This window comes from Corvus moneduloides, chromosome 6 (assembly GCF_009650955.1).
Source record: "Corvus moneduloides isolate bCorMon1 chromosome 6, bCorMon1.pri, whole genome shotgun sequence".
Classification (NCBI taxonomy): Eukaryota; Metazoa; Chordata; class Aves; order Passeriformes; family Corvidae; genus Corvus; species Corvus moneduloides.
This window is the reverse complement of record NC_045481.1, coordinates 14517885-14544054: the sequence shown is the minus strand read 5'-3', so window position 1 is coordinate 14544054 and position 26170 is coordinate 14517885. Positions and strand designations below refer to the sequence as shown.

Genomic DNA, 26170 nt, shown 5'->3' with positions numbered 1-26170 from the left:
AGTATGTTTTTTTATGCACCTGTTCAGTGATATCCCAAGGCTGAGACTGCCCTGTAATCCTCAGCCTGTTATAGTCAAAGCAGAAATTCCCTTGAAACCCCTTGATATGAAGGGCTTTATATCAAGTCCATGTCTTTTAAGTGTAACATAGAAAAGAAGCTTGTAACACCAGAGACATTAACAGTCAGTTCTGTCTAAGGGAAAGAAATGTTTCCACACCCCCTTGAAATCAATGCACTTCCCTTGAAATATAATTAAGCTGTGTGCACAGAGAGAGACGTCAAAGATTGCTTATTAACCTGATATGGTGTGTCAGTGAGAACCACCGCCCCTGTCAGACCTACCATCCTTTTCTCAGCATTGAGGTGGGGCCACTTCAGATACCTGAAGTTAAATTACCCAGGGCTCTACTCTCTGAGTAGTTTTTTTGTAATTCAGGCAGTATCATCCTGTGATGCAATTTATCAGCAATACAGGAACATATGATAAGCAACAGTTCATGAGACATTAAGTCTGTGAAGCAGTGAATCCATGGCAATGGATGGCAAAGACAGCATATTGTAAAGCCATCAGTCCTTGTGGAAGGCAAGGACTGAGTTGAAGCTCCAGCTCTGCAGAAGAGTGTGTAAGGAGTGGTCCTTAGGTAAGGATCTCCACTTTCAGTTTAAAAGACTCCATTTCCCTAATACTCTAACTGTTATGCCCTCAACAAACACTAGAGAACAAACAGGAAGAGTAAACTTTCAAACAAAAGAACAAGACTGTGTTTAAGTTGAGGCTGACAACACTGCAACTAGCCATGGAAGTATTATAAGAAAAGTCTGCATATGCCAATGTCAGCCTCAGGCAATGAAATTGTATTTCAGACCAAAATTTAAGGATGTGACATTTGGGGCCTATAACTAATCAATATCAGGCTGTTTTGAACTTTAAACACTGCACTTGATGGCAACTGATGACACAATGACACTTTTCAGTTTTCCTTGTGTCATTTTAGACTACTTTAACCAATATTAACTAAAGGCACAATTCCTATCATTCAGTTGCTTGCACAGCAGACTTGCATGACCAAAAGGGACCCTGACCACTTGTTTTGCATGTTTTAATTTCACAGAATTGCAGCCTGAAGAAGCTGAGACGTTATTGACCATCAGTAAGCACTACCCTAAAAGATATTTTCCTTCAGGGATAAGAGTATTCCACTTACTACGCTACAAAGACAGTGAGAAGATTTTCAGCCAGATTCAAAGAGGTATTGAAGGACCTGGTATTTATTCCTGTTGATCTCAGGTGCCTGGTACCTTTGTCTTCATACAGAGATGTACCAGCTAAAAACTCCCTTGCCAGTTAACACCCGCTGTTAACATTCTGGGAGCTCAAGAATTTTTCCTGTTACAATGTAGCTTTTTCCTTTCACATGCCTGAATTACCAGGATTCACACTTGGCCCAAAATCCTCAAGTGGACATACATGATCCAGTTATATGGGGACCCTTTCTAAGGACACCACTGCACCTGTCTATATGGCAAAACAAGTTTGAGAGGACAGGTCAAAGCTGTGCCACAAAAATCCTGCTGACAGGGACTAACAGTTAAGAAAACCCAAATCAAAACAGAAATCCAGTATCTTGTCATTATTACAAATGATCTGGGATTTGTCCCACCAGAACACATTATTTTGAGCCAGGATGAATGACCACTGCTTTTGCTTGGTTTCATGGGCATTATGCATATGATGGCAATCTTGAAACTGTTAGCCAATTTTGTCAAAATAAATCTAAAGACACTAGCTGAGATCACAGCCCTTCTGTACTTGTACAAATGTGTGCCTGGCAGAACAAAGACAGGAGTTGTGCCCTGGAGATGCAGGGATGTAAAAACAAAGCACTCTGTGACCAGACCAACTCAGGAAAACAGATCTCCTAGAGAGCTGTGTTCCTTGGTTGATTAAAAGTATACACTGAACTGTACCAAGACTTTCTGTTTCCATGTTCAAAATGCAATGTATCGTATCAGCGTTATTTGTATTCTTTGAAGTTTTAAGGGAGATGCCAGTTCAGGGGCACTTACCCAGAAGATCCTTCTCCCTTGCTCTTTACAGCTTCATTTGCACCAAATATATTATTGCCAAATGGAGGCTGTCACATACAAATGTATCACCCAGTCACTGAGCTAAAAACTTGGGAAAACTAGCAAGTGTCTGATTTTAGACTTGCTTTTCCCTGTTGGCCCGTTTCTACAAAATTTGCAGGAGCTTAATTACCTTGGAGCTGTTCTCCTCACGTCATACTTAGCTGAAACTGGGAAACGGCAAAAAAATATTACAAAAGAGACACATACCAAGACTCATGCGTATACACATATTAAGGGATGGCAAAAAACCTTGTTTCCAACAGAATTCTGCCAGTTATCTTTCTGAAGCTGCGATGCAGGTGTGGAGCATCCCCTCAGGCAGTGGAATTGCTCTCCAAAGTCATGTGGATGCAGGTACAGCCACATTCTGAGGCCAAGCATCCACAAGCGTATACAACAGTTTTTAGGATCTTTTGTAAGCCACGGGTAAGTGGAGGAGCACAAAAAATGGCTTACTCCCAAAGAAAAGCTAGACAATCTTTTCAATGAGGTTAGTGCACAAAGGCCACACAGAGGACATATGTGCCAGGAACAGACTTGGAAGTATGGTACAAGTCTTAGCCAAGATGAGAGGGAAAGGAGGAGCAGTGAAATATGGCTGAAGGGAAGAACTGGAACTATCAGAAGGAATACAACAAGAGAGGCAAGCACCACAGTACTGCACCCTGAATGGTAGCTAATTCTGGCTTCCTTGGGAATTTGAAAGGACTCTGGATCTTGTGATTCACAAACAACATGAAAACAGCACTGGGTGTAGGGGAAAGTTGCTTTTACGGAGGGACCATCGGCATTGTCAGACTCCACTTCCTGACAGCTAGTTTGTATGGAACAAAGTTACTGTGACTCACCAAAACATGTTTGTTTCTTGTGGAACAAAAAGACTCCCCGGGACTGATTGCAATAAGTTACATTTCCTTGAGATCCAACTGGCTCACACATTTGGCAGCCACAGAGACTGTGCCAAGCTTATGTGCATTTCAACAACCGCAGATTTGAGACACTTTCAGGAAAAGAAGGAAAACATTTGAAGGCAACCAATCAGCTTTTAAAGTTTTGTGGCATTTTTAAAATTCTTTCCCCAGAAAACAAGCACTGTTTACAAAGATTTTCAAATTACATGCACCATGCCAAGGGCTGAAAAGTAACATCCAAAACTAGCAGCAGGGAAGTGGTAAGAGTAGCATAGTGATTTTATTTTTCATTAATGGTTCAAGACAGCCAGGCTTAGATTTGAGGCAAAGAAGACAGGCATCCTTGCTCTGATGAACTCGCAAAATAAAGCAGTGTCTTGCAACCATAATTTTCACAATTAGTCATCATATACATGCATAATTGCTGCAGATTTCAGTCTGTTAGCCTATTTGAGTAGATCTATTTCTACAAATTAAATTTTCCTGGACAAAGATCTAAACCCACTCAAGGCCAAAACAATAAGGATTTGGAAATATAAGAAGAGATGGCAGAAAAGAGTGTATGAGAAACCAGTCTTACCATACATTGGGGTGTGGGGGAACTTTACATACAGAAGTTGCACAGAATCTAAGTTGCTCTTATAATAGAAAAACATGAAACTTTCTATCAGTTTAGGAAGAAAATGTGAGACAAGGTCAGACCCCCTAAAGGGGAATCAGAGCCAAGCTAGGATATATCTAATAGGTTTGAAGGGGAGAGAAGTGGGAAGGGAGAAGAGGAACAAGGACCTTGCAAACCGCAGTAGAGTCCTGGCAGTAGGGACCTACAGATGAAGAAATGTGACAGTAACGCTGAGCAACCGGCTTTGGCAAGAGCCTGACCATCCATCAGAGAAAGAAAAGTTGCAGAATGCAGATGAATGCTGAACCAGGCTGGCACTCGTTCGCAGATGCGATTTTCTGAGAGAAGCTAAATAAAAGGCTTACCCCGTTTAGCGTGTATTACTTCGGGAGATACGCTGCGGTTACTGCAGCTGCGATATTACGCGTATTAGGAGTAGACAGGGAGCTCTCGTAGTACCCAGGGAGTTGTCCTGGTAGGACAAGCCCTGCCGGCGCTCCCGCTCTGCGGCCCCGGCGGTGCCGCTACCCCCGTTACACGGGCGGCCGGCCCGGGGGCCGAGCGGCACCGGGCTGTCCCGGCGGAGTTTTGCCCCGGCGCGCCGAGCAACAGGAGGCGGGTCTGGAGCCGGGCGGGCTGACAGCGAGCCCCGCCGAGCCCGACCGCCCTGAGCGCGCCGCGCTCCCGCCCGCCGGGACGGACGGGACGGTGCAGTCCCAGGCGCCGCCGCCTCGCCGCCGGTCCTTCCCGCAGCCCCCCAGCACCGGCAACAGGCCCCGAGCAGCGCCGCAGGCCCCGTCCCACTCACCGCCGCGGCACCGCCGCCGCCGCTTCCCCCGCGGGCAGCCCCAGGGCCGCGCTGTCTCTCCCCCGCCGCGCTGCGGCCGCTCGGGCGCTCGCTCAGCCTCGCTGGGGCGGCCCGGCAGCGGCACCGGCCCCGCCGCTCCGGGGGCTGCGCGGACGGCCCGCCCTCACCGCCGCGGCCCGGCCCGGCGGGCGGTGTTATGTAACCCGGGCCGGCCCGCCCTGCGAGCGCCGCCGGCCGCGGAGCCCCCGCCGAGGGCAGCGGGGCTGGGCTGGGCTGTGCTTGCGCGGCGGCAGCGGCGGGCGGGCGGCCGTGGCCGCGGGCACCAGGTGAGCACCCGCACTCTGCTATTTTTAGCCGAATAAAATGCAGCGGAAGAGGAGAAGCTGAGTTTCTCACAGTATCGTGTTCTGGGGAACTCGGAGCTCTGGGAGTCACCCAACATCAGGCGACCGGCGACAAGCCCCGGGCGATCCTTGCACGTGCCGGGAGCTCCGGCGATCCGTGCCAACACGTGGGAAAGTCTCTTGATGTTTCTTTTGAATGGCCACCAAAGCCGGCAGGCAGCCGGTATCTCAGCAGTTACACGTGCATGAAAACCCCAGCTCATCACTGGCACTGCCAACAGGCATTCATTTGGACGCATGAAATGATATTTTGGGGAGAAAAATCAACGAAAATTTAGGAAACAAAACCTGTTTCCACTGTAGTACTGATTCAGGCACAAAGTCTATTGCATGTGCTCAATTATGGAAAAAATCAGAAGCAAAAGGAGCAGCAGTGGAGGTGCGTTGCCAACCACAGCATCGGTTCTGTAGCCCATCAAGAGAAGCCAGTCATCAACATCTTGTGCTCCATCTGCAGCATCAGAAAGTTGTAACATATGAGAGCCTGGATGCTGAGCCACAGGGAGGGAAGGAGGAAAGAATGAACAGCTTCTTCATATTTGAACAATTATACAATGTAAACAAACTGAATGAGCATGTGAAAAGCTTGTATTTCATAAAGCACTAAACCATCCTCTTTGGCAGGGGTTATATTGCTGCCCTCTGCTGCCGGGAAGTTGGGCGGTTCATCTGCCCAACGAGCAGAAAAACGGGTTATTTGCGACAAAAATCTCTGATTACACGTAACAGTTCTGTGGCCAAGAGCCTCGAGATACATAGTTAAGAAGTGAAGAAAGGGTGAGCTCCCCCACCCTGCGAGAGGCAGGGGACGACAGCTCTCTAATGCTGGATGGGTTGGCTAACTCACACCAACCGTGTTCCCTGGCTGCAGCAGCCGCGGGAGCCTTCACGGATTCACTTCTGCCCACAGCCAGCAGGGTGATCTGCCATCCATGTGCCAACACACTCTTAACTGGAATAGCTCTGTATTTATATTGCTCCCAAAGCATCAGGAATCCCTATCCCGCACCAGCAGTGGAAAAGGTCACAGGAAATTTTGTCAGAACTTCATGGTAAGGAGTGCACTTTTACAGATGTTTCTGACATTGAAGCTTCGACTGCCCACAGTACTGTAGTGGTACAATTTGGGGCGACTATGACCTTAAATTGTCACTGAGAGGGCAACTGACTGCTGTAATCTCTTTGTGTTTCTGGACAAGCCTTTCATCTAACTTGGGAAATAATTTTTTCACTAGCTTGGCTTTGACAGATTATTTACTTGGAGGAAGTTCATAAAGACTGTAAAATTGAATCTGTGCCTATTCAGCTGCTCTTGCTCATGGTAATTCAGAGCTGATTATCTCTCAATGACCTTTGGAACAGTGTGAGGAAATGGATACAACCCAAAAGGGTTTCAATCCAAAGGAATGTGTCTAGAATAGGTAGATGACAGAGAGTATAAAATCTTGCTTGTGAATTTGCCTTGGGAAAACGGGCTCAGTTATCACGGTGGGTAGACGAACTACTGTTACTGACAGCTACTAACTCCTTAGGAAACCACCCCCAGGAAGTTACTGTGCATACCTAGACCTTTTAAACTCCTTGCATTCAGAAAGCTTGCTGGTGGGGTTCAATGCTTCACTGTATCTAAAAATTGCTTGAATTAAGCTCCTTTTCTGCATTTCCCCATGTGGAGGCTTTCATTGCTCTGATTTTACTCCCTCAAACAGCTTGTACATGCTGAGTTAGAAAAATCCCTACAAATAGGCAAACAGCAGGCATTAAGTAAATGAGCATTCATTGCATTACCCAAACAATACAAAGCTGCCCACAAACCACACCTAAACGACAAAGGAGAGGTTAGAATGACTGCAAGCAGTGTGGAAGGGTGGAGGGGCTTCTGAAAAGGAAAGAACAGGAGCCCTAGCTCTCTTTCTTTGGAAGAAAGGAATATATTTTTAGAAGCGGCTGGCCCAACCTCTAAACCAAACCACAAGTATTTAGTCAGTGAATATATAGCATTTTCAGCCATTTCCTGTGATGAGCAGAATGCCCAAGAGACTGGGCGGAAAGCACCAAATACTGCAAAAGTAACAATGGTGTTGGCATGGTTTACTGCACAGGAGGGCCTGCATGACGTCTGTAGGGTATCAGAGAACCACTTAAAATGCTGCAGGGTAGCTGCTCTCTCTTGTTAGTGCAACACACCCATTTATTCACGCTCATAACCAATAACAAACAAGTATTACAAGATAGTAAGATGTTTTCCTTTATGTTTGCCTGGGTACAGCAGTACAAAATTGTTATTCAAATAATGAGTCATATGGCAGTCAGGGTGGGAGGGACAGCATTTGTTGGCAGAGTAACATTTCTGTGCAGCATACCAGTGACATGTCTTCAGCATGAGAGGTTTCAATATTGGAGCTTCTTGGCATTTTTTGTGTGTTGTTTTAATAGCTACTAGACATTGCACATTTCATGACAGCAAGCTTTTGTGGGTGGTGGTCGGAGTTGCTACAGAAGAACTCTCTCCTCAGATAGTGAGGAATCAAGAACTATAAACTCTTAAATGCTGATGCTGAAGCAGCATGTTCTCAGGAGCACTAGGCCAAGGACCACACTGGCAAACCAGGCTAACTTCCAGTCTTTTATTCACCCAGAGACCACATGGGTTTAACCCAGCATTTCACAGTCTCCCTGCTGCATATGTTGGACTCTACCTTTTGTCTAATTTGGCTCCACACCTGAGCACAGACTGAGTACCTCCACAGGGGAGTGAGACTTTGTGCTACTGGATCAGTTCTGACACCCTGTCACTTTAAGAATACAGCCAATTTTTTTGTTGCATTAAATTTGGCAGAAAAATAACTCCCCTTGTATCCCAACTGGCCTCAGATATCAGAGGGGCTGGGGAAAGCTGGGCTTATTCTGAGTGATAGCCAATTCAACACTAAGGAACAGAAATGCAGGGCAAATGGGATGCTGTATTGAATTACATTCAGTAAGAACTACCACACTTTCAAATTCACAGATAGTGTGATACACTCTAAGTCTGGTCATATCCAATGAACTCTCAAGGCTGGCCTAGAAGTCCAGTCCTGTTCAATTACTCTCACAGCGAGGTGCAACACACTGTAGTTTAATGAGCAACACACATGAAGGATCATATTGGAAGAGAAGGCTCCAGGGAGAACTTATAGCACCTTCCAGTACCTAAAGGGGGCCTCTTCGATGTACTTTGACAAGCTGAAGGAAGCAGCAGCAAAATGGAAGGCTGTAGGTTTAGGAGTAGGCAGTGGTAACTTTTGTAACTAACAGCAATGCCCCCACCAGCACTCAGCAAATGAGCCAGGGGAAGACAAAGCTCCATGAAAATCAGGATTTGAAACCAAATCTCCTGCGTCCAGTTCCAATGGATTAAGGTTTTCTTCCTTACTACTCTCCACAAATGTTTTTGGGTTTTTTTTGGGTTTTTTTGGTTTTTTTTTAAAATTAAGAAAATATTCTCTGAAGTCCTCTGAATACAGAGCAAAGACAAATGTTGATATATGACATTCCATAATTAAAATTATTCCTTGCTTCCCTTCCACCAGTTTTGTTATAGTGATTTCCCTGAGACTCAGTAGTCTGGAGTTACTCTTTCACCCTTATTAGTCTCCCTTTTCCTAGACATGACAGGTTTGTAGAACAATTTGTTTACATCTAGTCTTTTAAGGGATGGGAAACACATGCTGCACCAAACAACTGTTGTATGCCAGTGTTTAAAAGACTGTCGATCTAGGAAGTCTTTAGTTTTACTTTCCTCCTTCCATGGCACACAGACCTTAAATCATTCACCACAGTAGTCAAGCGTGAAACTACAACAGAGCACGGATCTACTTACTCTGATTGTCTCAAACTAAAGTACAGTGACAGAAAGCAGCTGTGAGGCTGTGCTTTTGTCTCCTCCTGTCTCCCAGGGCTAGCAAGGATGGAAAATTAGTATGTGAACAAAGAGCAAAAGGGCTACTGATAGGAAAGGGAGTCCAAGGATGATTCAGAGTGATCTGAGTGCCACTGTGACAAGGAAAGTGATTGTTCTGAAACTCAGAGCTTTTCCCAGGATGAAAATGCATTTGTTTGTCTGTTTAAAATGAAGTCAAGCTGATTATAAAGCAGGCCTTTATACAAGCCCACGAACTGCTACAATTAAATGACACACAACTTTCAGGTCCAAGTTCTTTATCCTGCAAGCTGCTGGCTATGTCAAGGAGGCTGGGGAGCAATCTCAGCTGCCACGGATATTAGCAAGGGAAGAAGGCTACTATGAACTTAAGAGGAAAAGCTGAGAGTACTGCAGGATTGAAACTTCAATCACTGAATTGCAAGAAATTAACTTGAAGGGAAGCATTAGAAAGCATGCAATTATTTTAAAGGAAATTTAAGAAAGATGCATACGCTTGCATTTGTGGAGAAGCTGCCTGTTCTGCGAAAGAACTGCTTGCCCTCTAAAGTGCATAGTTAATAACCATCTCCAAAAAAACCTGTTTGTGTGATGCAGTTATGAGCAATAAAACCACTGCATGTGCACAGTGAGACTAATGAAAATCACTGTATCTATATGGAGCATTTGGAAGTACTCTTTGAAAACTCAGATTTTCAAAACATACACATTTTCATACTTCAAAAATAGAGAGTAAAAACATTTTAGAATATCAAAAAAACCCCACACCTCCCTCATCTGTATATTATTATTTCCAGTTTTACAAGTTTTTCTTTTTAATTAACTGCAGCAATCTAAAAATTCAAGTTTCTGGGCTCCCCTTTAAGAATTTGCATTTTTACCTCCCACAAGAGATACTTTGACTCTGTTCTTGATCTTTTGAGTCCACACATCAGGAATACAAGTATGCCCAACACACCCACTCCTCCTCTCCCATTTTAAGTTTCTGCTACGTGTTTGGGTCTAATTTTCTTCACATCACATAAAAACTCCTCTGCAGACCAAGTGATCAAATTGATCCTACTGTACTCATGGACACTTTTAACATACACAGTTTACCTGTGACATCAGTGTCTGTGGTCAGCAGGCAGGGGTTTAAACCACAGCAAGTTCAAAGCACCTGCTGATTTCACAAACTCAGTTTAAGACACCTAACTTTCCAGAATAATTTTTGCAGTACTTTGTATTTTCCAATTTCACATACTCTTTGCTTCATTGGTTCTAATTACAACTGCAAGGGCCAGCCAAGAGCTTTTCCTAGTCTGCCTTCTAACTACATTAAGATGAACACTCAGAGAGAAACGCCAGCAGTGAGCATTGTTGAGGACTGTACTTTAATTTTCCAGGTTTCCTTCCACAGTAGAGACTAAAAATGCATCTAAGGAAGGCATATAAAAGGCTTGATGCTCTCTTCCTGCAAGCAGTTTCCTTTTGAACCTCAGGGCTCATCAGAATTAATGCCTGTGCATTGAACATGTAGGGCTTCTGGGGAAAAAAAAAAAAAAAATCTCATGTCATAATGAAAACTTTGATTTGACCTGCAATGCACACAATTTTGAAAGCTGTTCAGCCTAAAACTAACATTTCTTGAGTGTCCTGTGTTGCAACTCTAAGAACATTCATTAAACAACTTAGATCCACACTTGTTCCTTAGAAGTCAATCAACACAAAACTTCACAACTCAAGTTCACATTGATCCTTGCACAAACCACCTCAGATCAGAATGTGACTCCGGTAACTTGTGCAGGGCGTGAATGTAAGATCACAAGCTTGTTGCCCTTCACCACACTGTGATCACCAAGGTGACGTACAAGGCCGAGACATGCTCCCACTAAACTCTCCCCTAAAAGCTTTAAGGACTTGTTTCTATGCTCTTAGGAAAGCCTGTTTTGCATGTGCCACTAAACCTTAGCCCTTTCATTCCTATTCCCTCCATTTTCTTCATGGTACATTATTTTTTTTTACCCCAAACACTTGTACTCCCAGTTTTTTCTCTAGTGGTTTCTGCTATCTGTGCAATCAGACCTACTTGCTACAGCCTTATCCACACTCCTGGTCAGCCTGACTCCTGCTCCTGTCTCCGTACTCTGTCTCAAGTGTCCCATCTAAGATTACACATCTGGTCTGAAAAGCCCCTGCTCTGAAGGGACAGAAACAATGACTGGAGTAGGCTGGGAAAGAAGACACTGCCCCATCCACCTGTAGGAGTAACCACTGCAGCTGTCTACGAAATACAGTTCCCTTCTACCTGAGTCCCAGCCTCCCATACCTTTGCACATTCTCCCCCGACTTTTGCTACTGGAAACAGGATTTAGCCCAGCCCACACAAAATCAGAAAAACAGGGACAATATCACATACACTTGGGGGAAAAAAAACCCAAACCAAACAAAAAAACCCTAACAAAACAAATATACCCCCCAAAAATAAAAACAAACAACCCCCCCCCAAAACCCCTAGATACTTTCAGCTCAATTTTGTTTGTATATATACAAATAATTTTGCAGAAGCTCATACTGCAGCCAAACATGGGCAGATTTCCATACACAATTCCTGTCAAAGATCAGTTCTCAGTAAAGTTTCAAGCCCTCAAATTCCACAGCACAGCTGTCTTCTGAGAGGCAATACACTTTACATCTGCCTCATCCAAATTCCAGTTCTCTTTATCAGAGCATAAACCATTGCCTACCTCCTGTGGGAAATTTTAGTTAAAACAACTCCAGTGGGCATAAAAACTGGAAAGTTTCAGTATACACAAAAAGATTTAAGCAAGGGAGATGAGGATCATTTTATTTTGCACAACACTTTGTACACCAGAGGAACATTCTTTTACAAGTATCATGGGTTGCAAAGACTACTTTTAGTTTAGCTACTCACTTTTCTTCATCCCTGCTTTCAAATATCCCCTCTGCACTTCCACAAGCATGCAGTACATAGCTAAGAATTACCCTCAACATTTTTACAGTAATGAAAGCTTATTTATATCAAATCTAATGTAAAACCACATTGAGAACAGTTGCACCAAAGACCTGGGTTTCGATTAAAAGTTTCTAGGCTCCCTGAATGACTTTTAGATTTGTCAAGTAAAGGGTAAGCAACAGCAATTCATGTGATTTAGGGTCATAACATTGGCTAGAGTATAGTGCCTTTCCAAAGGAACATTGCAGGAACTTAAAAATATGCTAAAATGTATACACACATTCCTAGAAAAAAAGAAAGACTAAAGGGTGTGTAGAGAAAAAAATCTTTATTGAAATATTGTAGTACCAAGCTTAAAAACTCTTTACAAAACACCTTATCATTAAGATTCTTCATAGCAATTCCATCTGTTTTACAAATACAGCGATGTGTGCAAAAGTCTTGAATTTTTACTTGTGGAAATAATAGCTCATACAGATGAAACTCACATGTGATGACACACTTGGTACTATCTGTCTTCTGCCACAAGAAGAGATCAAACGGCCAGTGCTATTTATTAAAGCTGAGGTGAGTTTTGGTAAAGTGGTGCATGTCTCAAAATTACACAGCAAAACACTGTAATTAGAAAAAAAAAATATATATAGAAGAGGTAAGGTAATTCAGAAGTGCTGAACAAGAAGGGATGTAACCACTCTCTGAGGCAGCAATGTATCAGCCCTGCCCTTCCAGCGCTGCGTGTAACTCCGGGCTCGCCCAGACCGGAGCTGCCAGGGCCCCCTCGTGGTCACGACATACACGATAATCGCAGATGCTCGGCTGCCTCACGGCACCTGCACGTTTTGAAAACAAACTAAGCCAATGAAAGCTACTGTGACAGTGTGCCGGCAGACCTTAACTGGGGCACAAGAATCTTTCCTACAGGCAGTGAGTGCACTGGGGTTCTTCCAGCCTTACTAAAGGCCGAGACACTTCCAGCATTTTAAATAAATTACAATTGTCCAAATTACCATACTCAGAGCTTAAGACTCTGTTTCTGTGACACTGGACAAGTGAGTGCACAGGAAGCAAAGAACAGGACATGTGTTTAGTTACAACCCCACTCCCTAGCCTTCTGTGGCTCAGGAATTGATACCATAATGGTGTCTTTTTATTTAGCAGATCAATTTTTTTCTTGAGTTTGGCCAGTCTTTTTCTAAGGCCCATGAAAGACTTTAGCATTCCTAACTCCTGGGTAAAAAGAGGCAAGAGGTGTTCTCATTAGAGGTAGTATTTCTCAGTTCTGCATGGAAATAGATGCCTATAAAATTATGCTTCCTCCATTATACTGAAAGACTCAAGAACCACTACCACCTGCAAATCAGAAACAAGGATCTAAAAGATTTTCATCATTCAGAACAGTTGCAAGCAACTTGCTTATCCCAAAGAATAATTCTGCTTCTCTATTACAGAGGTCGTACTACTTGTCCTTGCTTCACGACAGTGTCACAACCAACAAAGCAGAGTGAAAAGAGGTACACAGTGATATCAGTGTCATTAAGAAGTGAGCTTCAAGTCTAAAGAGTGCCTCATTTAAAGGTCTACAATCAAGCTTGAATGTGATCTTACATTCTTTTTGTTAAATGTGGGGCTCGGACATTTTCCCTTTGACGATTAGTATGACCCTCCTCTGCCAAAGGCATCCTTAGATAATTTAAGTCCAAAAAGTGCCTTAGGTCATGTTTATCCCCATCAGTTAAACTGACACAGGTAATTGTGTAAATATTTTTCACCCCTCTCATTTATGAAATGGACTGTTGTACTTTAAGGCTAACACAAACACCATCTTGGGAATATGCCATAAATCCATAGATATTATTTCATTACCTATCCAGTTCAGAAACAAACTCACTTACAGATCTCCAGGTTAGATCCAGGACAGGAAGTTAGATACTGTTCAGATTCCAAAATGTCAATTTCCCAGTAAAACCCAGTAAAACTCCCACAGCATTTTTACATTTCTGCTGTTTGTTGCACAACTTTTTCAAACTAGTACATTTCCAAAATAACCAGGAACTTTTCACAGATGTGTTTTCAGTGTTCACAATTTAGGCAGCCCAGAACTGTAGGTACATGTTAAGCATTTGTAATGCTCTCAGAACTGAGGATATGTTGGTGCCTCCAGATGTTACCCTAATGGTGCACTGAGATGATTTACCTGCCACGCAGAACAGCTGGACCTCAAGCCATCCCACTTAAAAACTTCAATAAACAAAAAATCCCCACCTAAACAGAGCTCAATTGTTAGGGCACAATAAAGGACTTCATTTCCAGTCACTATCACAACCCAGAATGACACAGAGATATCGGACTTGAACATAAAGAAGTGTTCTGTTCCGATAAGCTGAAACGAGGCTTTCTTTCTCACTAACTACCTTAACCCTCCCCCTTTTAAAAACAAATAAAAACCTTTCTGCTGACAGAATCATTCTTGTACACCATATGAGAATAAACCACAAATTTATAAATAATAATTCTGTTCTGCAGCAGAATGCCTGAAGGTAACCCAATTTATGACTAACTGTGAGCATTTAAGCCCCGCAGCTTGAACACTGGTGCTTTTATTAATGTTTTCAAAATGAGGTGATAGGTCTTCTAACAGGAACATCAGCAAAATGTCAGGAATCTTATGGGAATCCCATTAATACTTCTTCTGAACAGATGATTTAAATCATTATCTGGAAAACACAAGAAGTTTCACTTAGACTAACGGAAGACAAGACCTGGTGACAGAATTATCTGTTTCTACAGCGTATATGGACAAGTTGTTCTAAGTCTAATCAGTAGGTAAAAGTGTTTATCCACTAATTTAGTGCTGTATATTGCATAATCCAAAAGCATTTGACCATACTAAATATTTTATTAAAGAGCATTCTGTTAAGCTTTAGATGTCATAGGCCAATCTCATAAAACCACAGTAACTACAAATTCAGTACTTCTACTTAACCTAGTACACAGACTTCTGAGAAATTTTCCAGCATTTTATAGCAGCTTTTTCAGTGTTCAGCAGACATTACTCTATTTGCTAAACAATATCAGACTGCAGAATTGCTCTTACTGTTGATAGATCAATAATGACACGGGAAAAGTCATTATCTCCATGGCAACAGAATGGCAGCTGTTGGAGGAATATTGCGCATGTTGCTGCTGCACCTCTGACAGTCATGCCTCGGCTTCCTCACACTGGTGCTCTCTCTGCAAGCCTGGTATGCCCAGAGTACCAACAACCAAGGGCACCTCTTGGACTACAGAGGATTAAACTACAAATGTGGTTACACAATTTCTTAAAGAACATTATCCTCACAAGGGTTTATTACACTTGAGTCTGATGTCTTTATGTTACTTATTTCTAGTGAACCATCCCTTTGCAGAAATAGCTAGAAGAAAATTCAGGAAGGCAAATACCACTGTGTTCTGTTCATAGCCCAATATTTTGTTGAAAAAAACCGCACTTAGTTGTCTTTAAGACTAAAAAGGTATCTTTCTTGCCAATCAATTTTTATTAAATTCCACTTTGACCACCCAGGACCTAAAAGTGGCAGGAGTCTTTATACTTGATTAAAATGACAAAAGAACCATTTGGGCTATTACAGTTAACACTTGTTTTGTCTTTGTATATTGAAACAGTTCAACAAATAGGAAAACATACTTTTGCTCTGCATAAGTTACTGCAGTTCCATCTAGCATGAACAGGACATTTTTTTTTTTCATACTGCACAACCTTCACCATGTTAATCACAACATATCAACCACAGAAAGCAAACACTTCTCTGTGTCTTGATCACCATGGCTGAGCCTGACTTGTGATGTTCTGTTGAAAGCAAAACATACCAACTCACAAAATACAGGGTGTTCATCAGCAACACAACTATGAACTTTGCCTTCAGATTAAACATGGAAAGTATTTCCTCATAAATACATCTACTTTTAAAAACTGCAGCAACATTGTACTTATTCATAACCTATGCACACGGGATGGCAAGGGGTAAGTTTGCAACAATTGTTAATAAATTTAAATAAAAGGCAACAGAAATTATCCTGAGGGTGGCTTCAAAAAAATTAAAACAAAGCTCTCTCAAGCATCAGCTGGATTCCACATAAAATAAGAATTAGGCAAGCACTCTTCTGAATGCTGAAAACAAGCTGGTCTTGTTTGCAAACTTCTCACAAGAACGGAACTGGATGGTAAAAGCCCTTTTCATTACAAATATAAGTAAGACAAATGGTCATTAATATACCAGAAGTCCAGATGCTACAGCCGCAATATAAATTAGCACTCAAAATACACTGTGACTTGTTATTTGTGAGACTGCATTTTAGCACAGAGGAAAACTCTTCAACATTTTCTTCTACTTACAGGACAGGCCCTGCTGCTTTAGGAGACCGCCACGCTCTGCGCCAGGTTCTTGGAAAGCATACGGCATCTGCCCAGGAGATCAAGCAAAGCTGGCTGCACGCACGGCCGTCTGCAGGACACGTTCCAAATCCAGCGCTTCTCTGGCTAACATCAGGCACTTCTGCCCTTGTTCCAGCACCGACTAAACCATCCTTTTGCGCAGGCAGCCAGCCCAATCTTGCTCCCATCTTTGCATCCCGCTGCCACCCTTACCCAGCTCAAGCTGGCAGGTCAAGCTGTGCAAAGCTACTCGGGTCTCCCCTCCCAGCACTAAACCCGAGCATGCAAAGCACCGCTACTTTCTCAGTGAGATAAACCGCCTGCTTTATCCCATCAAAAACCAACCAAACCCGGACAACTGAACGCAGACAAATCGGTCCCTGAACACAGCCAAAGCCACGAAGGAAGACAGACCCATGCAGCCCTTTACCAGCTGCCCACATACAGCTCCGCTGCCTACGGAGACAAAAAGCGCCGACTGAACGGCGCTGCTCTTCTGAGAGCAGCTTCCCCGCTGCCACCTGAAAACGCTTTAGCACCGCGGCTTCACCCCGCACAGCCGCCCGACACTCCAGCGCAGCCCGGCTCCCTCAGTCCCTTCTCCACGGATTTCCCTTGGCTCTTAAACAGCCCCGGCCCGAGGGAGCTCCACCACCGCCTGCACCACCAAAGGGCCAGCGGGATAAAACCCAGATCCCGCCCGAGGGCCGGCAGCGCCGGCAGGGCCCGGGGGTGTTCGGGTCCCCCCAGGCCCGAAGGGAGAGCCTGAGCACAGTAGCGGCCACCCGGCAGGGCCCCCCCGCCATGCTGTGCAGCCCTCCCCACGGCCCCGCGGAGCCGGCGGTGGGGGTGCGGGAGGGGAAGCGCGGCCCGTCCATCCCGGGGATGGCGCAGGGCCCAGGCGGGAGGAGGAGCAGCAGCCCCACGAGCGCGGCCGCTACCCGGAAGCGAAAGGAAGCCCGGGCCAATCGCCGGCCCCCCCGCCCGGACATCCAGCGGCAAGCCCCGCCCCGCGGCAGCCTGGCCAATCGCATCCCCGGGGGGGCGGGATTAACAGATTCGCGTTAGATTGACAGGTCCCTCTTCCAGTGCGACCGCAGCAGCTCTGTTCCCTCCACTAGGAAGGCGAAGCACCTCAGGGTTGCTGGGCGGGACAAGTCTGGCTGTATCTCAGCGCTATTGGCTGTCGGTTCTGACTGGCGGGTGCGTGCACCTATGCGAGGGAAGCTCCCCGGCGGCCCGTTCCGCCGTGCGCCAATCGGCGGGCGGTGCGGGCGCGGTGCGGCGGTGCTGGCGGCGGGGCGATGAGCGCGGCGGTGCGGGCGGGGTGGCGGATCGGGGCCGCCGCCGCCGCTCTGCGGGGCCGGGCCGGGCGCCCGCTCAGCCAGGCGACCGGGGAGGGCGGCGGGGCTGAGGGCGGCGGTGGCTCGGGATCGCGGGAGGCGGTGGAGCGGTTGGTGCGGGAGCACCCGGTGGTGGTGTTCATGAAGGGCAGCCCGGCGCAGCCGCTCTGCGGCTTCAGCAACGCCGTGGTGCAGATCCTGCGGCTGCACGGCGTGGAGGATTATCGCGCCCACGATGTGCTACAGGACCCCGACCTCCGCCAAGGTCAGCGCCGGGCCGGGCCGGGCCGGGCCGGCGTCACCTCTGGGTGCCGCCTCCCCGGGGCCTGTGCAGCCCTGGGCTGCTCCTGGTGGGGGACGGAGCCGGGGCCGGTTCCCCGGTGGGAAGGGCCCTCGGGAGCTGCCGGGAGGTCGGGCTCGCCTTAACGCCGCTGACCTCGAGCACTGTGGGAGCGGCCCCTGCCTGCTTGTCCCACCTGTAACTTGCTTCTTGCTTTATCGGGTGGGCTGGGTTGGGCTCTGGGTTTTTTTAAGGAGGCCAACATCGTGGGGAGAAGAGCAGCGGAGCTGGGGAAGGGTCTGCGGCACATGTTCTGTGAGGAGCGGCTGAGGGAGTTTGGCGGTGTTTAACCTGGAGAAGAGGAGGCTCACGGGTGACCTTATCACTTTTTACAATTACATGAAAGGAGGTTGTAGCCAGGTGGGGATGGGCCTCTTCTCCAAGGCAACAAGCGAGAGGATGAGAAGACAGTCTTAAGTTGTGCCAGGGGAGCTTTAGGTTCGATGTTAGGAGGAGTTTCTTCACAGAAAGGGTGATTAGACATTGGGATGGGCTGCCCACGGAGGTGTTGGAGTCACCACCCTTGGAGATGTTTAAGGAAGGACTGGACATGGCATGTAGTGCCAGGGTCCAGTTGACAAGGTAGTGTTCAGTCATAGGTTGGACTCGATGATCTCAGAGGTCTTTCCTAACCTAATTAATTCTATGATTCTGTTTGGGTATTAGTCGAACTGGAAGTTTATTGCAGAGATGTGCCATTGAGGTTGCTATCAGTTTGTTGCTGCCCGAACGCCCTGGTTTGGTTTTTGTGACCCTCCCTGTGTCCAAGAGGTCTGTTATCAGCAGAGCACAGCTGTGTGTGCAGGGTGATGCTTGGAGATCAGGCTCTTTGTGCCACGCTGCCTTGCCTGGTTCAGAGATAGAGAGCTGCATTAAAGACCCCTGAAATTCTTTGTTATCAGGTTTTGTCTTTCCTGTGAACAGTATGGTGAAATTTCATGTATGGCTTGGACTTGTACTACTTCATTCCCAGCTGGTACTGCCTGCTGGGATTCTCTTGATAAAGTACAAAATTATGCTAGTCATTTGCATAAGAAATATTTAGTAATAGTTTCACCATTGCAGCTCAAGTGGTAGTAGCTATTCTATATTAGATTCTTTTGCCAGCTGTGGAAAGCCAGTAACCTGTTCTGGTAATGCTTTTCATCTATCCCTCTTCAACGTGCACATCTGACTGTTGAGGTTCTATGTAGTTATTTGAGAAAGTTTTAAAACCAAAAAAAATATATACAAGTACATAATATTTAGTCTTGCAGGTGCATGGCATTAACAGTTCTTGCCCAGAATGTACTAAAATGTGCTGTAAAGGCACATGCTGGCATGTATCAGGTGACTTTGTTCTCCTTTGTTTTTGGTGTCATCTGACTGATTCTGTTTTTCATTAGCTCTTAGCTAAAAGCCTGATTTTTCCAGTCCTTGTTTGCTTTTCAATTCACAGCTACAGTTGGTATGGTATAAAAGCTTAGATACTTGAATTTCTATGTAATGACATCTTTTGTTAATGGAGGCTGGTTTTGTTCAAATAAATCTTCCTCTGCCATTGGCAAGTGAACAAATCATGGTAATTTTCTAAAGTCTGTTTACATATCTGAATGTATTAATTGTACAGTTTACTAGAACAAACTCATAAACTAAAAAGGAGGAAACAAAACCCTGAAATCAAACCATCAGCATTACACTTTTGGTTGAGGGGCTTTTGTGAGCCTGTGAATGGGCAGTTCATTTATAAGTTAGAGTCTCTGAGGACTTGACCATGTGAATAGGTAGTGTTTTCTTCCTGTGTCACTTAAATTTTTCCTCCATATGAACTTGGGCTTGTGCTAGGTGATCAGAGAGGTTACTGCCCTCCTGGCTACCAGAGCTTTAAATTGAAATTAGTGTTTTGATCCAGCCCTCCAGTGTCTAAGCTACATATCATGAAGTTACAGAGTGTACCCTTGCACAATATTCTGCTGGTTCTCAGGTGCTTAAAGAAGTTGTTCTGTTCCTTTCCATGCACCAGCTTTGGCACCTGTCCAACTGTGCAGAAGGCTAGCTCAATTTATTAACTGGGTCACTGGGCCTGCAAGTTGAAGTAGCAGTTTGTACTGTGAGCTGAGTGCTAGAGCCAGCATGAAGAACAGAGCCTTGAAGGCTTGGGGAGTGACACAGGTGTTCTCAAGGGCAGCAGAATTCTTGTATTCTTGTACTGCTTCAGCTGTATTACCTACTGCACACTAAAAAGCCAGGAGGTGCGTGCTTCTGTGGGTGGCAATCTCTGACAGAGGAGAGGACAGGGCTGCTTGAAATTGTATTTCTCTAAGTTGCCAACTGTATTTCAGCAGTGACTGACTGAAGGCCAGATCTGGCCTCAGGTGCCAAAAAGTTAGATATGCAGCATGTGAGCCTTTCTTAGGCCCTCTCTGTGAACATAATCTGCACTGCATGTATCGGGGGGGGTGGGGTGTGGAACCTTTAGCTGTGAAAATACCAAGTACATGAACAAAAGACTGACCTGCAAGGAGATTGCTGTATGTGAGCTGGCCACCAGCTTTGTGTTCACCTGAACCTGACTTAAATGTTTGAATATATATGTGCTTATACATTTGTAGTAAGGGCAGGCTGTTGGAGAGAGGCATGTGCCCATCCTTCATTAGTGCTAATGCTGGCAAGAGAGGCTGAGAATTGGTAGCTGGAGCTGGGGAGAGGGGTGGGAGTGTGCTGGGCACCCGTTTCAGTAGCTCTTTGCACTGATCCTGGTTTCATAGTTACCTTTAAGTGAGCTAGCACAGCTGTCAGACTGATCCCCTGACCTGTGGAGTGTGGTTTTCCAAAGCAAACAGTAGTTCAGAGCACAGCCTGCAGCTTCTGAAGCGCAGCAAGGAGCCAATCTGCAGAGAGGGAGATGGAGATCCCTTTGGATGTTGTGTACCAAAAGAATCATCACAAATGTGCATCCCAAGTGCAGCAGGTGTAGCCAGGCTAACTTGCTTTAACACCACTGCAGCAGTGTCAGTAAGTGCTGCCCCGAGTAAGGCTTGGGTGGCCAGTGGAGGGAGTGTTCAGTTTGAGCCCCAGCACGGAGGCATTTAAAGCAGCTTGTCCAGCACATGAAATGCAGCACACAGAGCAACTGAGCTTGATTGTATTCTTACTTTTATCTGAAGGTGGATAGGTCATTAAAAGTACTATCAGTGCTTGTATGTATGTATGTATAAATGTTACCTTGGAATGCTTGTTAGCGATAGGTTTATTATGCAGAGCCCTTAGTTCTCAATTCATGTTTAGCATTGCAGTATCTTAAGAAAAACAGGCACTATTTCATATCTGCAGTGGCTCTTTGACCACGGTCATCCTTAGGCATGTCTTAATCATGGAACATAGGTTTTCATTGAAACTTTGATGGCTTAAAAGATACGTAGAACAGTTTAAGCAGTTTTGGGTACTCAAAGGCCAAAAAGCATTTAAGAAAAATTATTGTTAAATCAAGTTGACATCAAAGCTTAAAAGTTCTGCAAACTAAGGAAGAAGTTACAGGTGGTGATGATGGAGGATGGGTGGTTATGGGTTCCCTTTGACCTTGATTTATGTGCTAAACTTGCTGTTTTGGTCTTACGAAACATTGGTTGCCCATGCACAAAATCTGACATCAGAATAAAATCTCTTAGCTGATGTACTTTGTGGTTAGGAACACTTTGTCACAACAATCTTTTTTTCTAGTTTACTATTACTTTAGTGGATTTTTAAAGCATGTTATATTTTGCTAAGGGGAGTTATTAGCTATATTGCATCTTTTATAAAGTAATAATCCCATTGTATATTTTTGCACTTAGACATATTTATTAAAAAAGAAAGTGGTTTAAGTTCTAATGAAGTAAGCATAATTTCCTTACATGGTTATTTTTTTAGCTTGAGTATTCTGGGTTTTGCCTTTATAGTCTCTAGAGACTAACTTGTTTTCCTCTTAGAAAACATTTTTTCTTGTGCTGTCAGCTATTCAGGTCTAATATTTGTTGATGGAGGGTTGGCTTCCAAGGTGAGTGGGCTCTGATGTTCTGAAAAGGTACCTCTGTAGGCTTAAGTTTGCTATATGGGCTTTCGTGCCTTTGGCAGAAAAATTCCAGGCACTGCATTTTGAAAGTACATAAAAATGTTGAATTCAAAACTTGTCATCCAATCAAATGCTCGTGGTTGTGTTATAAAACTAGGTAGCAGTAGGTTTTAGCTATTTCCTCTGCTACAGAAATAACGGCTTTGTGTGAAGAGTCATTTAAAAAGTGGCAAGTTAGATACAATGATTCTTCTGTGTAATTTTTTGTGTGATATCTAAGTGCAAGCTGGTTGCAGTGTGTATCAGCTGATCAGTTTATATTTTTGGGTGGTCTTACATTTGCCTTCTGTGAAATACAGTTTTAAACTTGAATTCTGTACTTAGTAATTGACTTGAGCTGTGTTTTGTTAAATGAGTACTTTTAAAGAGACTTCAGTCTTTGTGCCCCTCCCATGTGCTGTAAGGTCTGGCAGTGAAAGATAAAGCAATTTAAAATTCATAAGGGCACTGCAGGGGCAAATGTATCTTGCAATGGAAATTGCAGGAATAAGTGTAACTGTATGAGTTCAGTAAGAACATAAAATATTTTAAAGTCCCTCTGGGAAATATAACAGAAAGTAAACAGTTCTCAGTATTTTTCAGTACTTCTCATTTCTGTAATTGATTGAAAGAGTCATTTATTGTTGGGAGTGAAAAAAGATGCTGTGTTTTTCCAGTTCCTGCTTGAAGTCAGTATAGGAGCTGACTCCATATCTTTCAACCCACATCTTTGAGTTGGAGTGAGAACCAAACCTAACTCTAACATAATTTTTTCCTGATAGTGCTCATGTAACATAGATAACTTTTTGCCTTAATGGGAAAGAAATTCAAATATCAATGGTAGAGTCAGGTGGAAGCAATGCATTCCTTTTAAAATACTATTCTGTTAGGAGAGGGGGGGGAAACCTTTAATAATTTTTTTTTTCTTATTCAGGAATAAAAAACTACTCCAACTGGCCTACCATCCCACAAGTGTACCTCAATGGTGAATTTGTTGGCGGCTGTGATATACTCCTCCAGATGCATCAGAATGGAGATCTTGTAGAAGAGCTGAAGAAACTAGGAATCCGTTCAGCGCTTCTGGATGCAGAAAAAGACCAAGAGAAAAAGTAAAATGAGCAAAAAAAAAATGCTGTGACAGGAATAAAGCAAATCTTTGATAAGAACTTGTTACCCATAAAGCCTTACGTACTCTAGGTTGAAGAAGGCATCTGTTTGAACTGACACTAAGTGAATGTCTCTTAGCTCGTGGTAAATGTAAAATGTAGTGATCTTGGTATTTCGATTTATGGGTATTGTGAAAATTTGAGTATAACCACTGCACTGTAAAGCAAACGTTTGTGAAAATTTGTGTTTTTAAAAAGTTCACTTCTAAAAGCACTCTTCTTCATTGAGGTGGGAGTAAGCCAAAAGAACTAATAATATTTTTATGGATTTTACGTATGTGATTCTCTGTTCTTTGATACATGAACATATACAAACAGCATTTGCATTCCCTTGCTTCTCCTGAAAAAGCGTTAGGTAATAGTGCATCTGTTTTTCTGTTTAACTCCTGGTGATAAGACTTCTGAGAGCCTGTAAAACCTGTGTAATCACATACGATGTAGGAGAAAAACAGTTTTCCAACAATATAGGAGAAAAAAGATTATGTGAGAGTGCATGAAATATACTTTTATTCCAAAGGATAAAAATAAACAGAACTTGTACAAGTACATTTATAATGGTCATTATTACTTTGTAACTTTCTGATGGCTTTTAAAACTGCTAAGAATTGTGCCTAAATATTTTATAAAACCTTTTCTACCTCTTGCAAAACAGCTTTTCCCCCTGCTTCTATACTTTGTGTATGGCAGTTCTGTGTCAGTGCTAAAATGTGGGAATTGTTTAAGGCCTCAGTAGTACAGTACAGGAGAACACTTCAGTTATTACTGTAATCTTGTATTATTTGCTTGTTATCTTTTTGTATTTGTTGTGTTTCCAAGTGTTTTCTCCTGGCTGATGTGCTCAGGAGAATATAGTCTTTAAACATGGGATTTACAGATGAAATGTTCGTGTGGGTAAGATGAGTGCAGCACAGAGGTTACTGAATAGATAAATATTTCTTTGTGGAAAGTCTCTGAAGTGTTCAGTACCTACCTAAGCACATTTCTCTAAATGAAAACAAATTCTATTAACCAGTGTAGCTTCAGCTCTATAGCAATACTGCTAAGGTTAAAAGCTAACTAAGCTATTTCTAAATGCAGTTGAATTAATATAAACCAGTTTGCATGTGAATTAGGCAAATGGTTGGAAATAAACTGTGTTTTATGTTGATTGTCTACAGTAGTTGCTTGTTATTTTAAATGACTAATGCAACTGATACTGCTTTTGATTTGAAGCCTAACATGTTTTCCACTGCATAGGATGGAAAATGTGTTCTGGAGAAAGAAGAAATTATGAATGGTCAGCGAAAGAGAACAGGACTGGAACCTGTAGACAACATAGATTTGATGCAAGTTCTGGTTCTAAATCTCTCCTGCTCACTTGAGCAAGCAGTGGAGAAACTTTACTAGAACATTCTGCACAGGATTTGCCAAACTGTTAACAGTAAAGTTGCTGTATAGTTGTAACGCAGTCAGTATCAGCAGGATTAGATACAGTGTGTGTGTGTTGTGTGTATTCACTGGTCACCACAGGAGGTCCCTGAGTGACCATGGTGTAGGAGGAAGTTCCACTCGGGGCAGTCACTTGTGGCTGTAAGGCATGGAGGTGTGAGTGCAAGATTTTCTTCTGTTCATGTGCCACATCACATTCATGCAAAGCTTAAGGTATTGATGAAGGTTTGTTCTGAGCATTTGAATTCAAATTAAATGAACTTTCTTATGGCTAATCACAGGTAGTCTTTGCCATTCTGAATGTAAAACAATGTTCAGAAGAAGAAGTAAATTTCAAAAGTCTTTGATTATTTATGTTGACCTATTGAAATGAATGTACACAGTAAACAAAAAGGTAATGAAGAAAATTATTTTCTGCTTCACTGGCTAACTCTTAGTCTGGCTACCAAATAAATCTATTAAAAAAACAATCCCCCAAACTTGGTGTGTCATAGATCTTTAGTCTTCTGCACAAGCTGAATATTTTAAGTAGTACCTGCTAGTAATTTTAGATAAAGGGAACTTTAGCATTGTCAGGTAGTCTTTATGCAGCAAAATTTTTCTCCCAGTATGGGTTCGTGCTTTTAACAAAACATGGAAGTTTTTCTACTTTCTCTGCTTTCTACTCCTCTTTAGATTTTAATTACTTGATTAAACCTTTGCATAACATATATAGTAGTGTTTATATCAATCTCTGCATGACTGAAACATGTTATTGAGCAGGTAAAAGCAACAGTGGTTCTGTAAAGTGTGTGTGACAAAGCCACAGATTGGGGAATGAAACTGGGGCTTTTGCCTGCATTCCCCTGCAAGCCATACATTTCCTCTGTGCACGAGCAGTTGTTCTACATTTATAAAAATGATCATTTTAATCCAGCTGCAATAAAAAAATGACCATCTACTTAAATTGTAAAGCTTCAGATGCTCACAAAGAGCTTTATTTTGTTGACTGGGAGTATTTTCCCCCAGGAACTAGTTGTAGGGGATCATTTTAGAAGGTGGGCAGTATTGTGTGCTCTGCTCAACATCCTCTGCTGTCCCTCAAACTAGAGGCAAGAGGGAGCATGTGCTTCCAATCCCAAAGGGATGGCACAAGTAAACTGATTTTTTTGAGGAAGAAACCCATGCCTCTCTTGAGAGATTTACACCTGCTTTTCTCATGCTCTTAGGCAGTGAGAGAAAGCAACTGATAGTACTGGAGTGTGGGGTGGCAATCAATGAGCGAGCTGAGCTAATAGTGGGGGGCTGGTGCCAGCTGGAAGGATCCATGAGGAGTTCTTGGTCAGGAGGATGTGACAGATTCTGTGGAGGAAAGGGTGACTTTTTTTCTCCCCAGGAGGAGCAGCTTGTCATGGGAGGTGAGGGAGAGGATGGGGGTAGCTGGTACTGCTGCTAGTTCTTCCCTGATTCCTCTGCCATAAAATGAAGACCAAAGAGGTAGTAGTGGTCAAGAGCACACCATGGGAAGGCCGGCTGAAGCTGCTGGGGACAGCGAAGAGCAAAGATGGGGACGTGCCCTTGCCATCTTTGGTGAAGAGAGAGGCAAAACTGCCTGGTCTGGAGTTGGGTCTGCTGTGGTAAGGACGGGACAGGCGCCA

The 26170-nt window shown here is 43.8% G+C and overlaps 2 protein-coding genes, 1 long non-coding RNA gene and 1 other non-coding gene across 6 annotated transcripts in view; 1 reads left to right on the top strand and 3 right to left on the bottom strand.

The window, feature by feature from the left end:
• Positions 1-4562, bottom strand: part of SYNE3 (spectrin repeat containing nuclear envelope family member 3) — a 65543-nt gene extending 60981 nt beyond the window's left edge. Inside the window, exon 1 of one of the 3 annotated variants that reach the window (XM_032110758.1) lies at positions 4474-4562. Coding sequence is in view for 1 of the 3 variants with exons in the window: in XM_032110755.1 (XP_031966646.1) it covers positions 2981-3071 (91 nt within the window). In the remaining 2 variants the exon portion in view is untranslated. Of the gene's footprint in view, positions 1-2980; positions 3391-4030; positions 4243-4473 lie in introns of those variants that run through there. The other 2 variants (XM_032110757.1, XM_032110755.1) reach the window with 2 other exon arrangements.
• Positions 4563-12064: 7502 nt separating this feature from the next.
• Positions 12065-17157, bottom strand: LOC116445240. Its single transcript, XR_004240715.1, has 2 exons — positions 16149-17157; positions 12065-14469 (listed from the first exon to the last, which is right to left on the bottom strand). It is a non-coding gene; the product is annotated as an uncharacterized LOC116445240 (long non-coding RNA).
• LOC116446234 lies at positions 14772-15045 on the bottom strand. Its single transcript, XR_004241100.1, has one exon.
• Positions 17158-17448: 291 nt separating the features above from the next.
• GLRX5 (glutaredoxin 5) lies at positions 17449-24257 on the top strand. Its single transcript, XM_032111640.1, has 2 exons — positions 17449-17795; positions 22874-24257. The coding sequence occupies exons 1-2, from the start codon at positions 17492-17494 to the stop codon at positions 23050-23052; spliced, it is 483 nt and encodes a 160-aa protein (XP_031967531.1). The 5' UTR covers positions 17449-17491; the 3' UTR covers positions 23053-24257.
• The last annotated feature ends 1913 nt before the right edge of the window (positions 24258-26170 follow it).

Excerpts from the sequence above, each read along its gene's own strand:
- GLRX5 (XM_032111640.1), top strand. The coding sequence starts at position 17,492 with ATGAGCGCGGCGGTGCGGGCGGGGTGGCGGATCGGGGCCGCCGCCGCC. Across the intron at positions 17,796-22,873 it reads GGACCCCGACCTCCGCCAAG|GAATAAAAAACTACTCCAAC; the intron begins GTCAGCGCCGGG and ends TTTCTTATTCAG.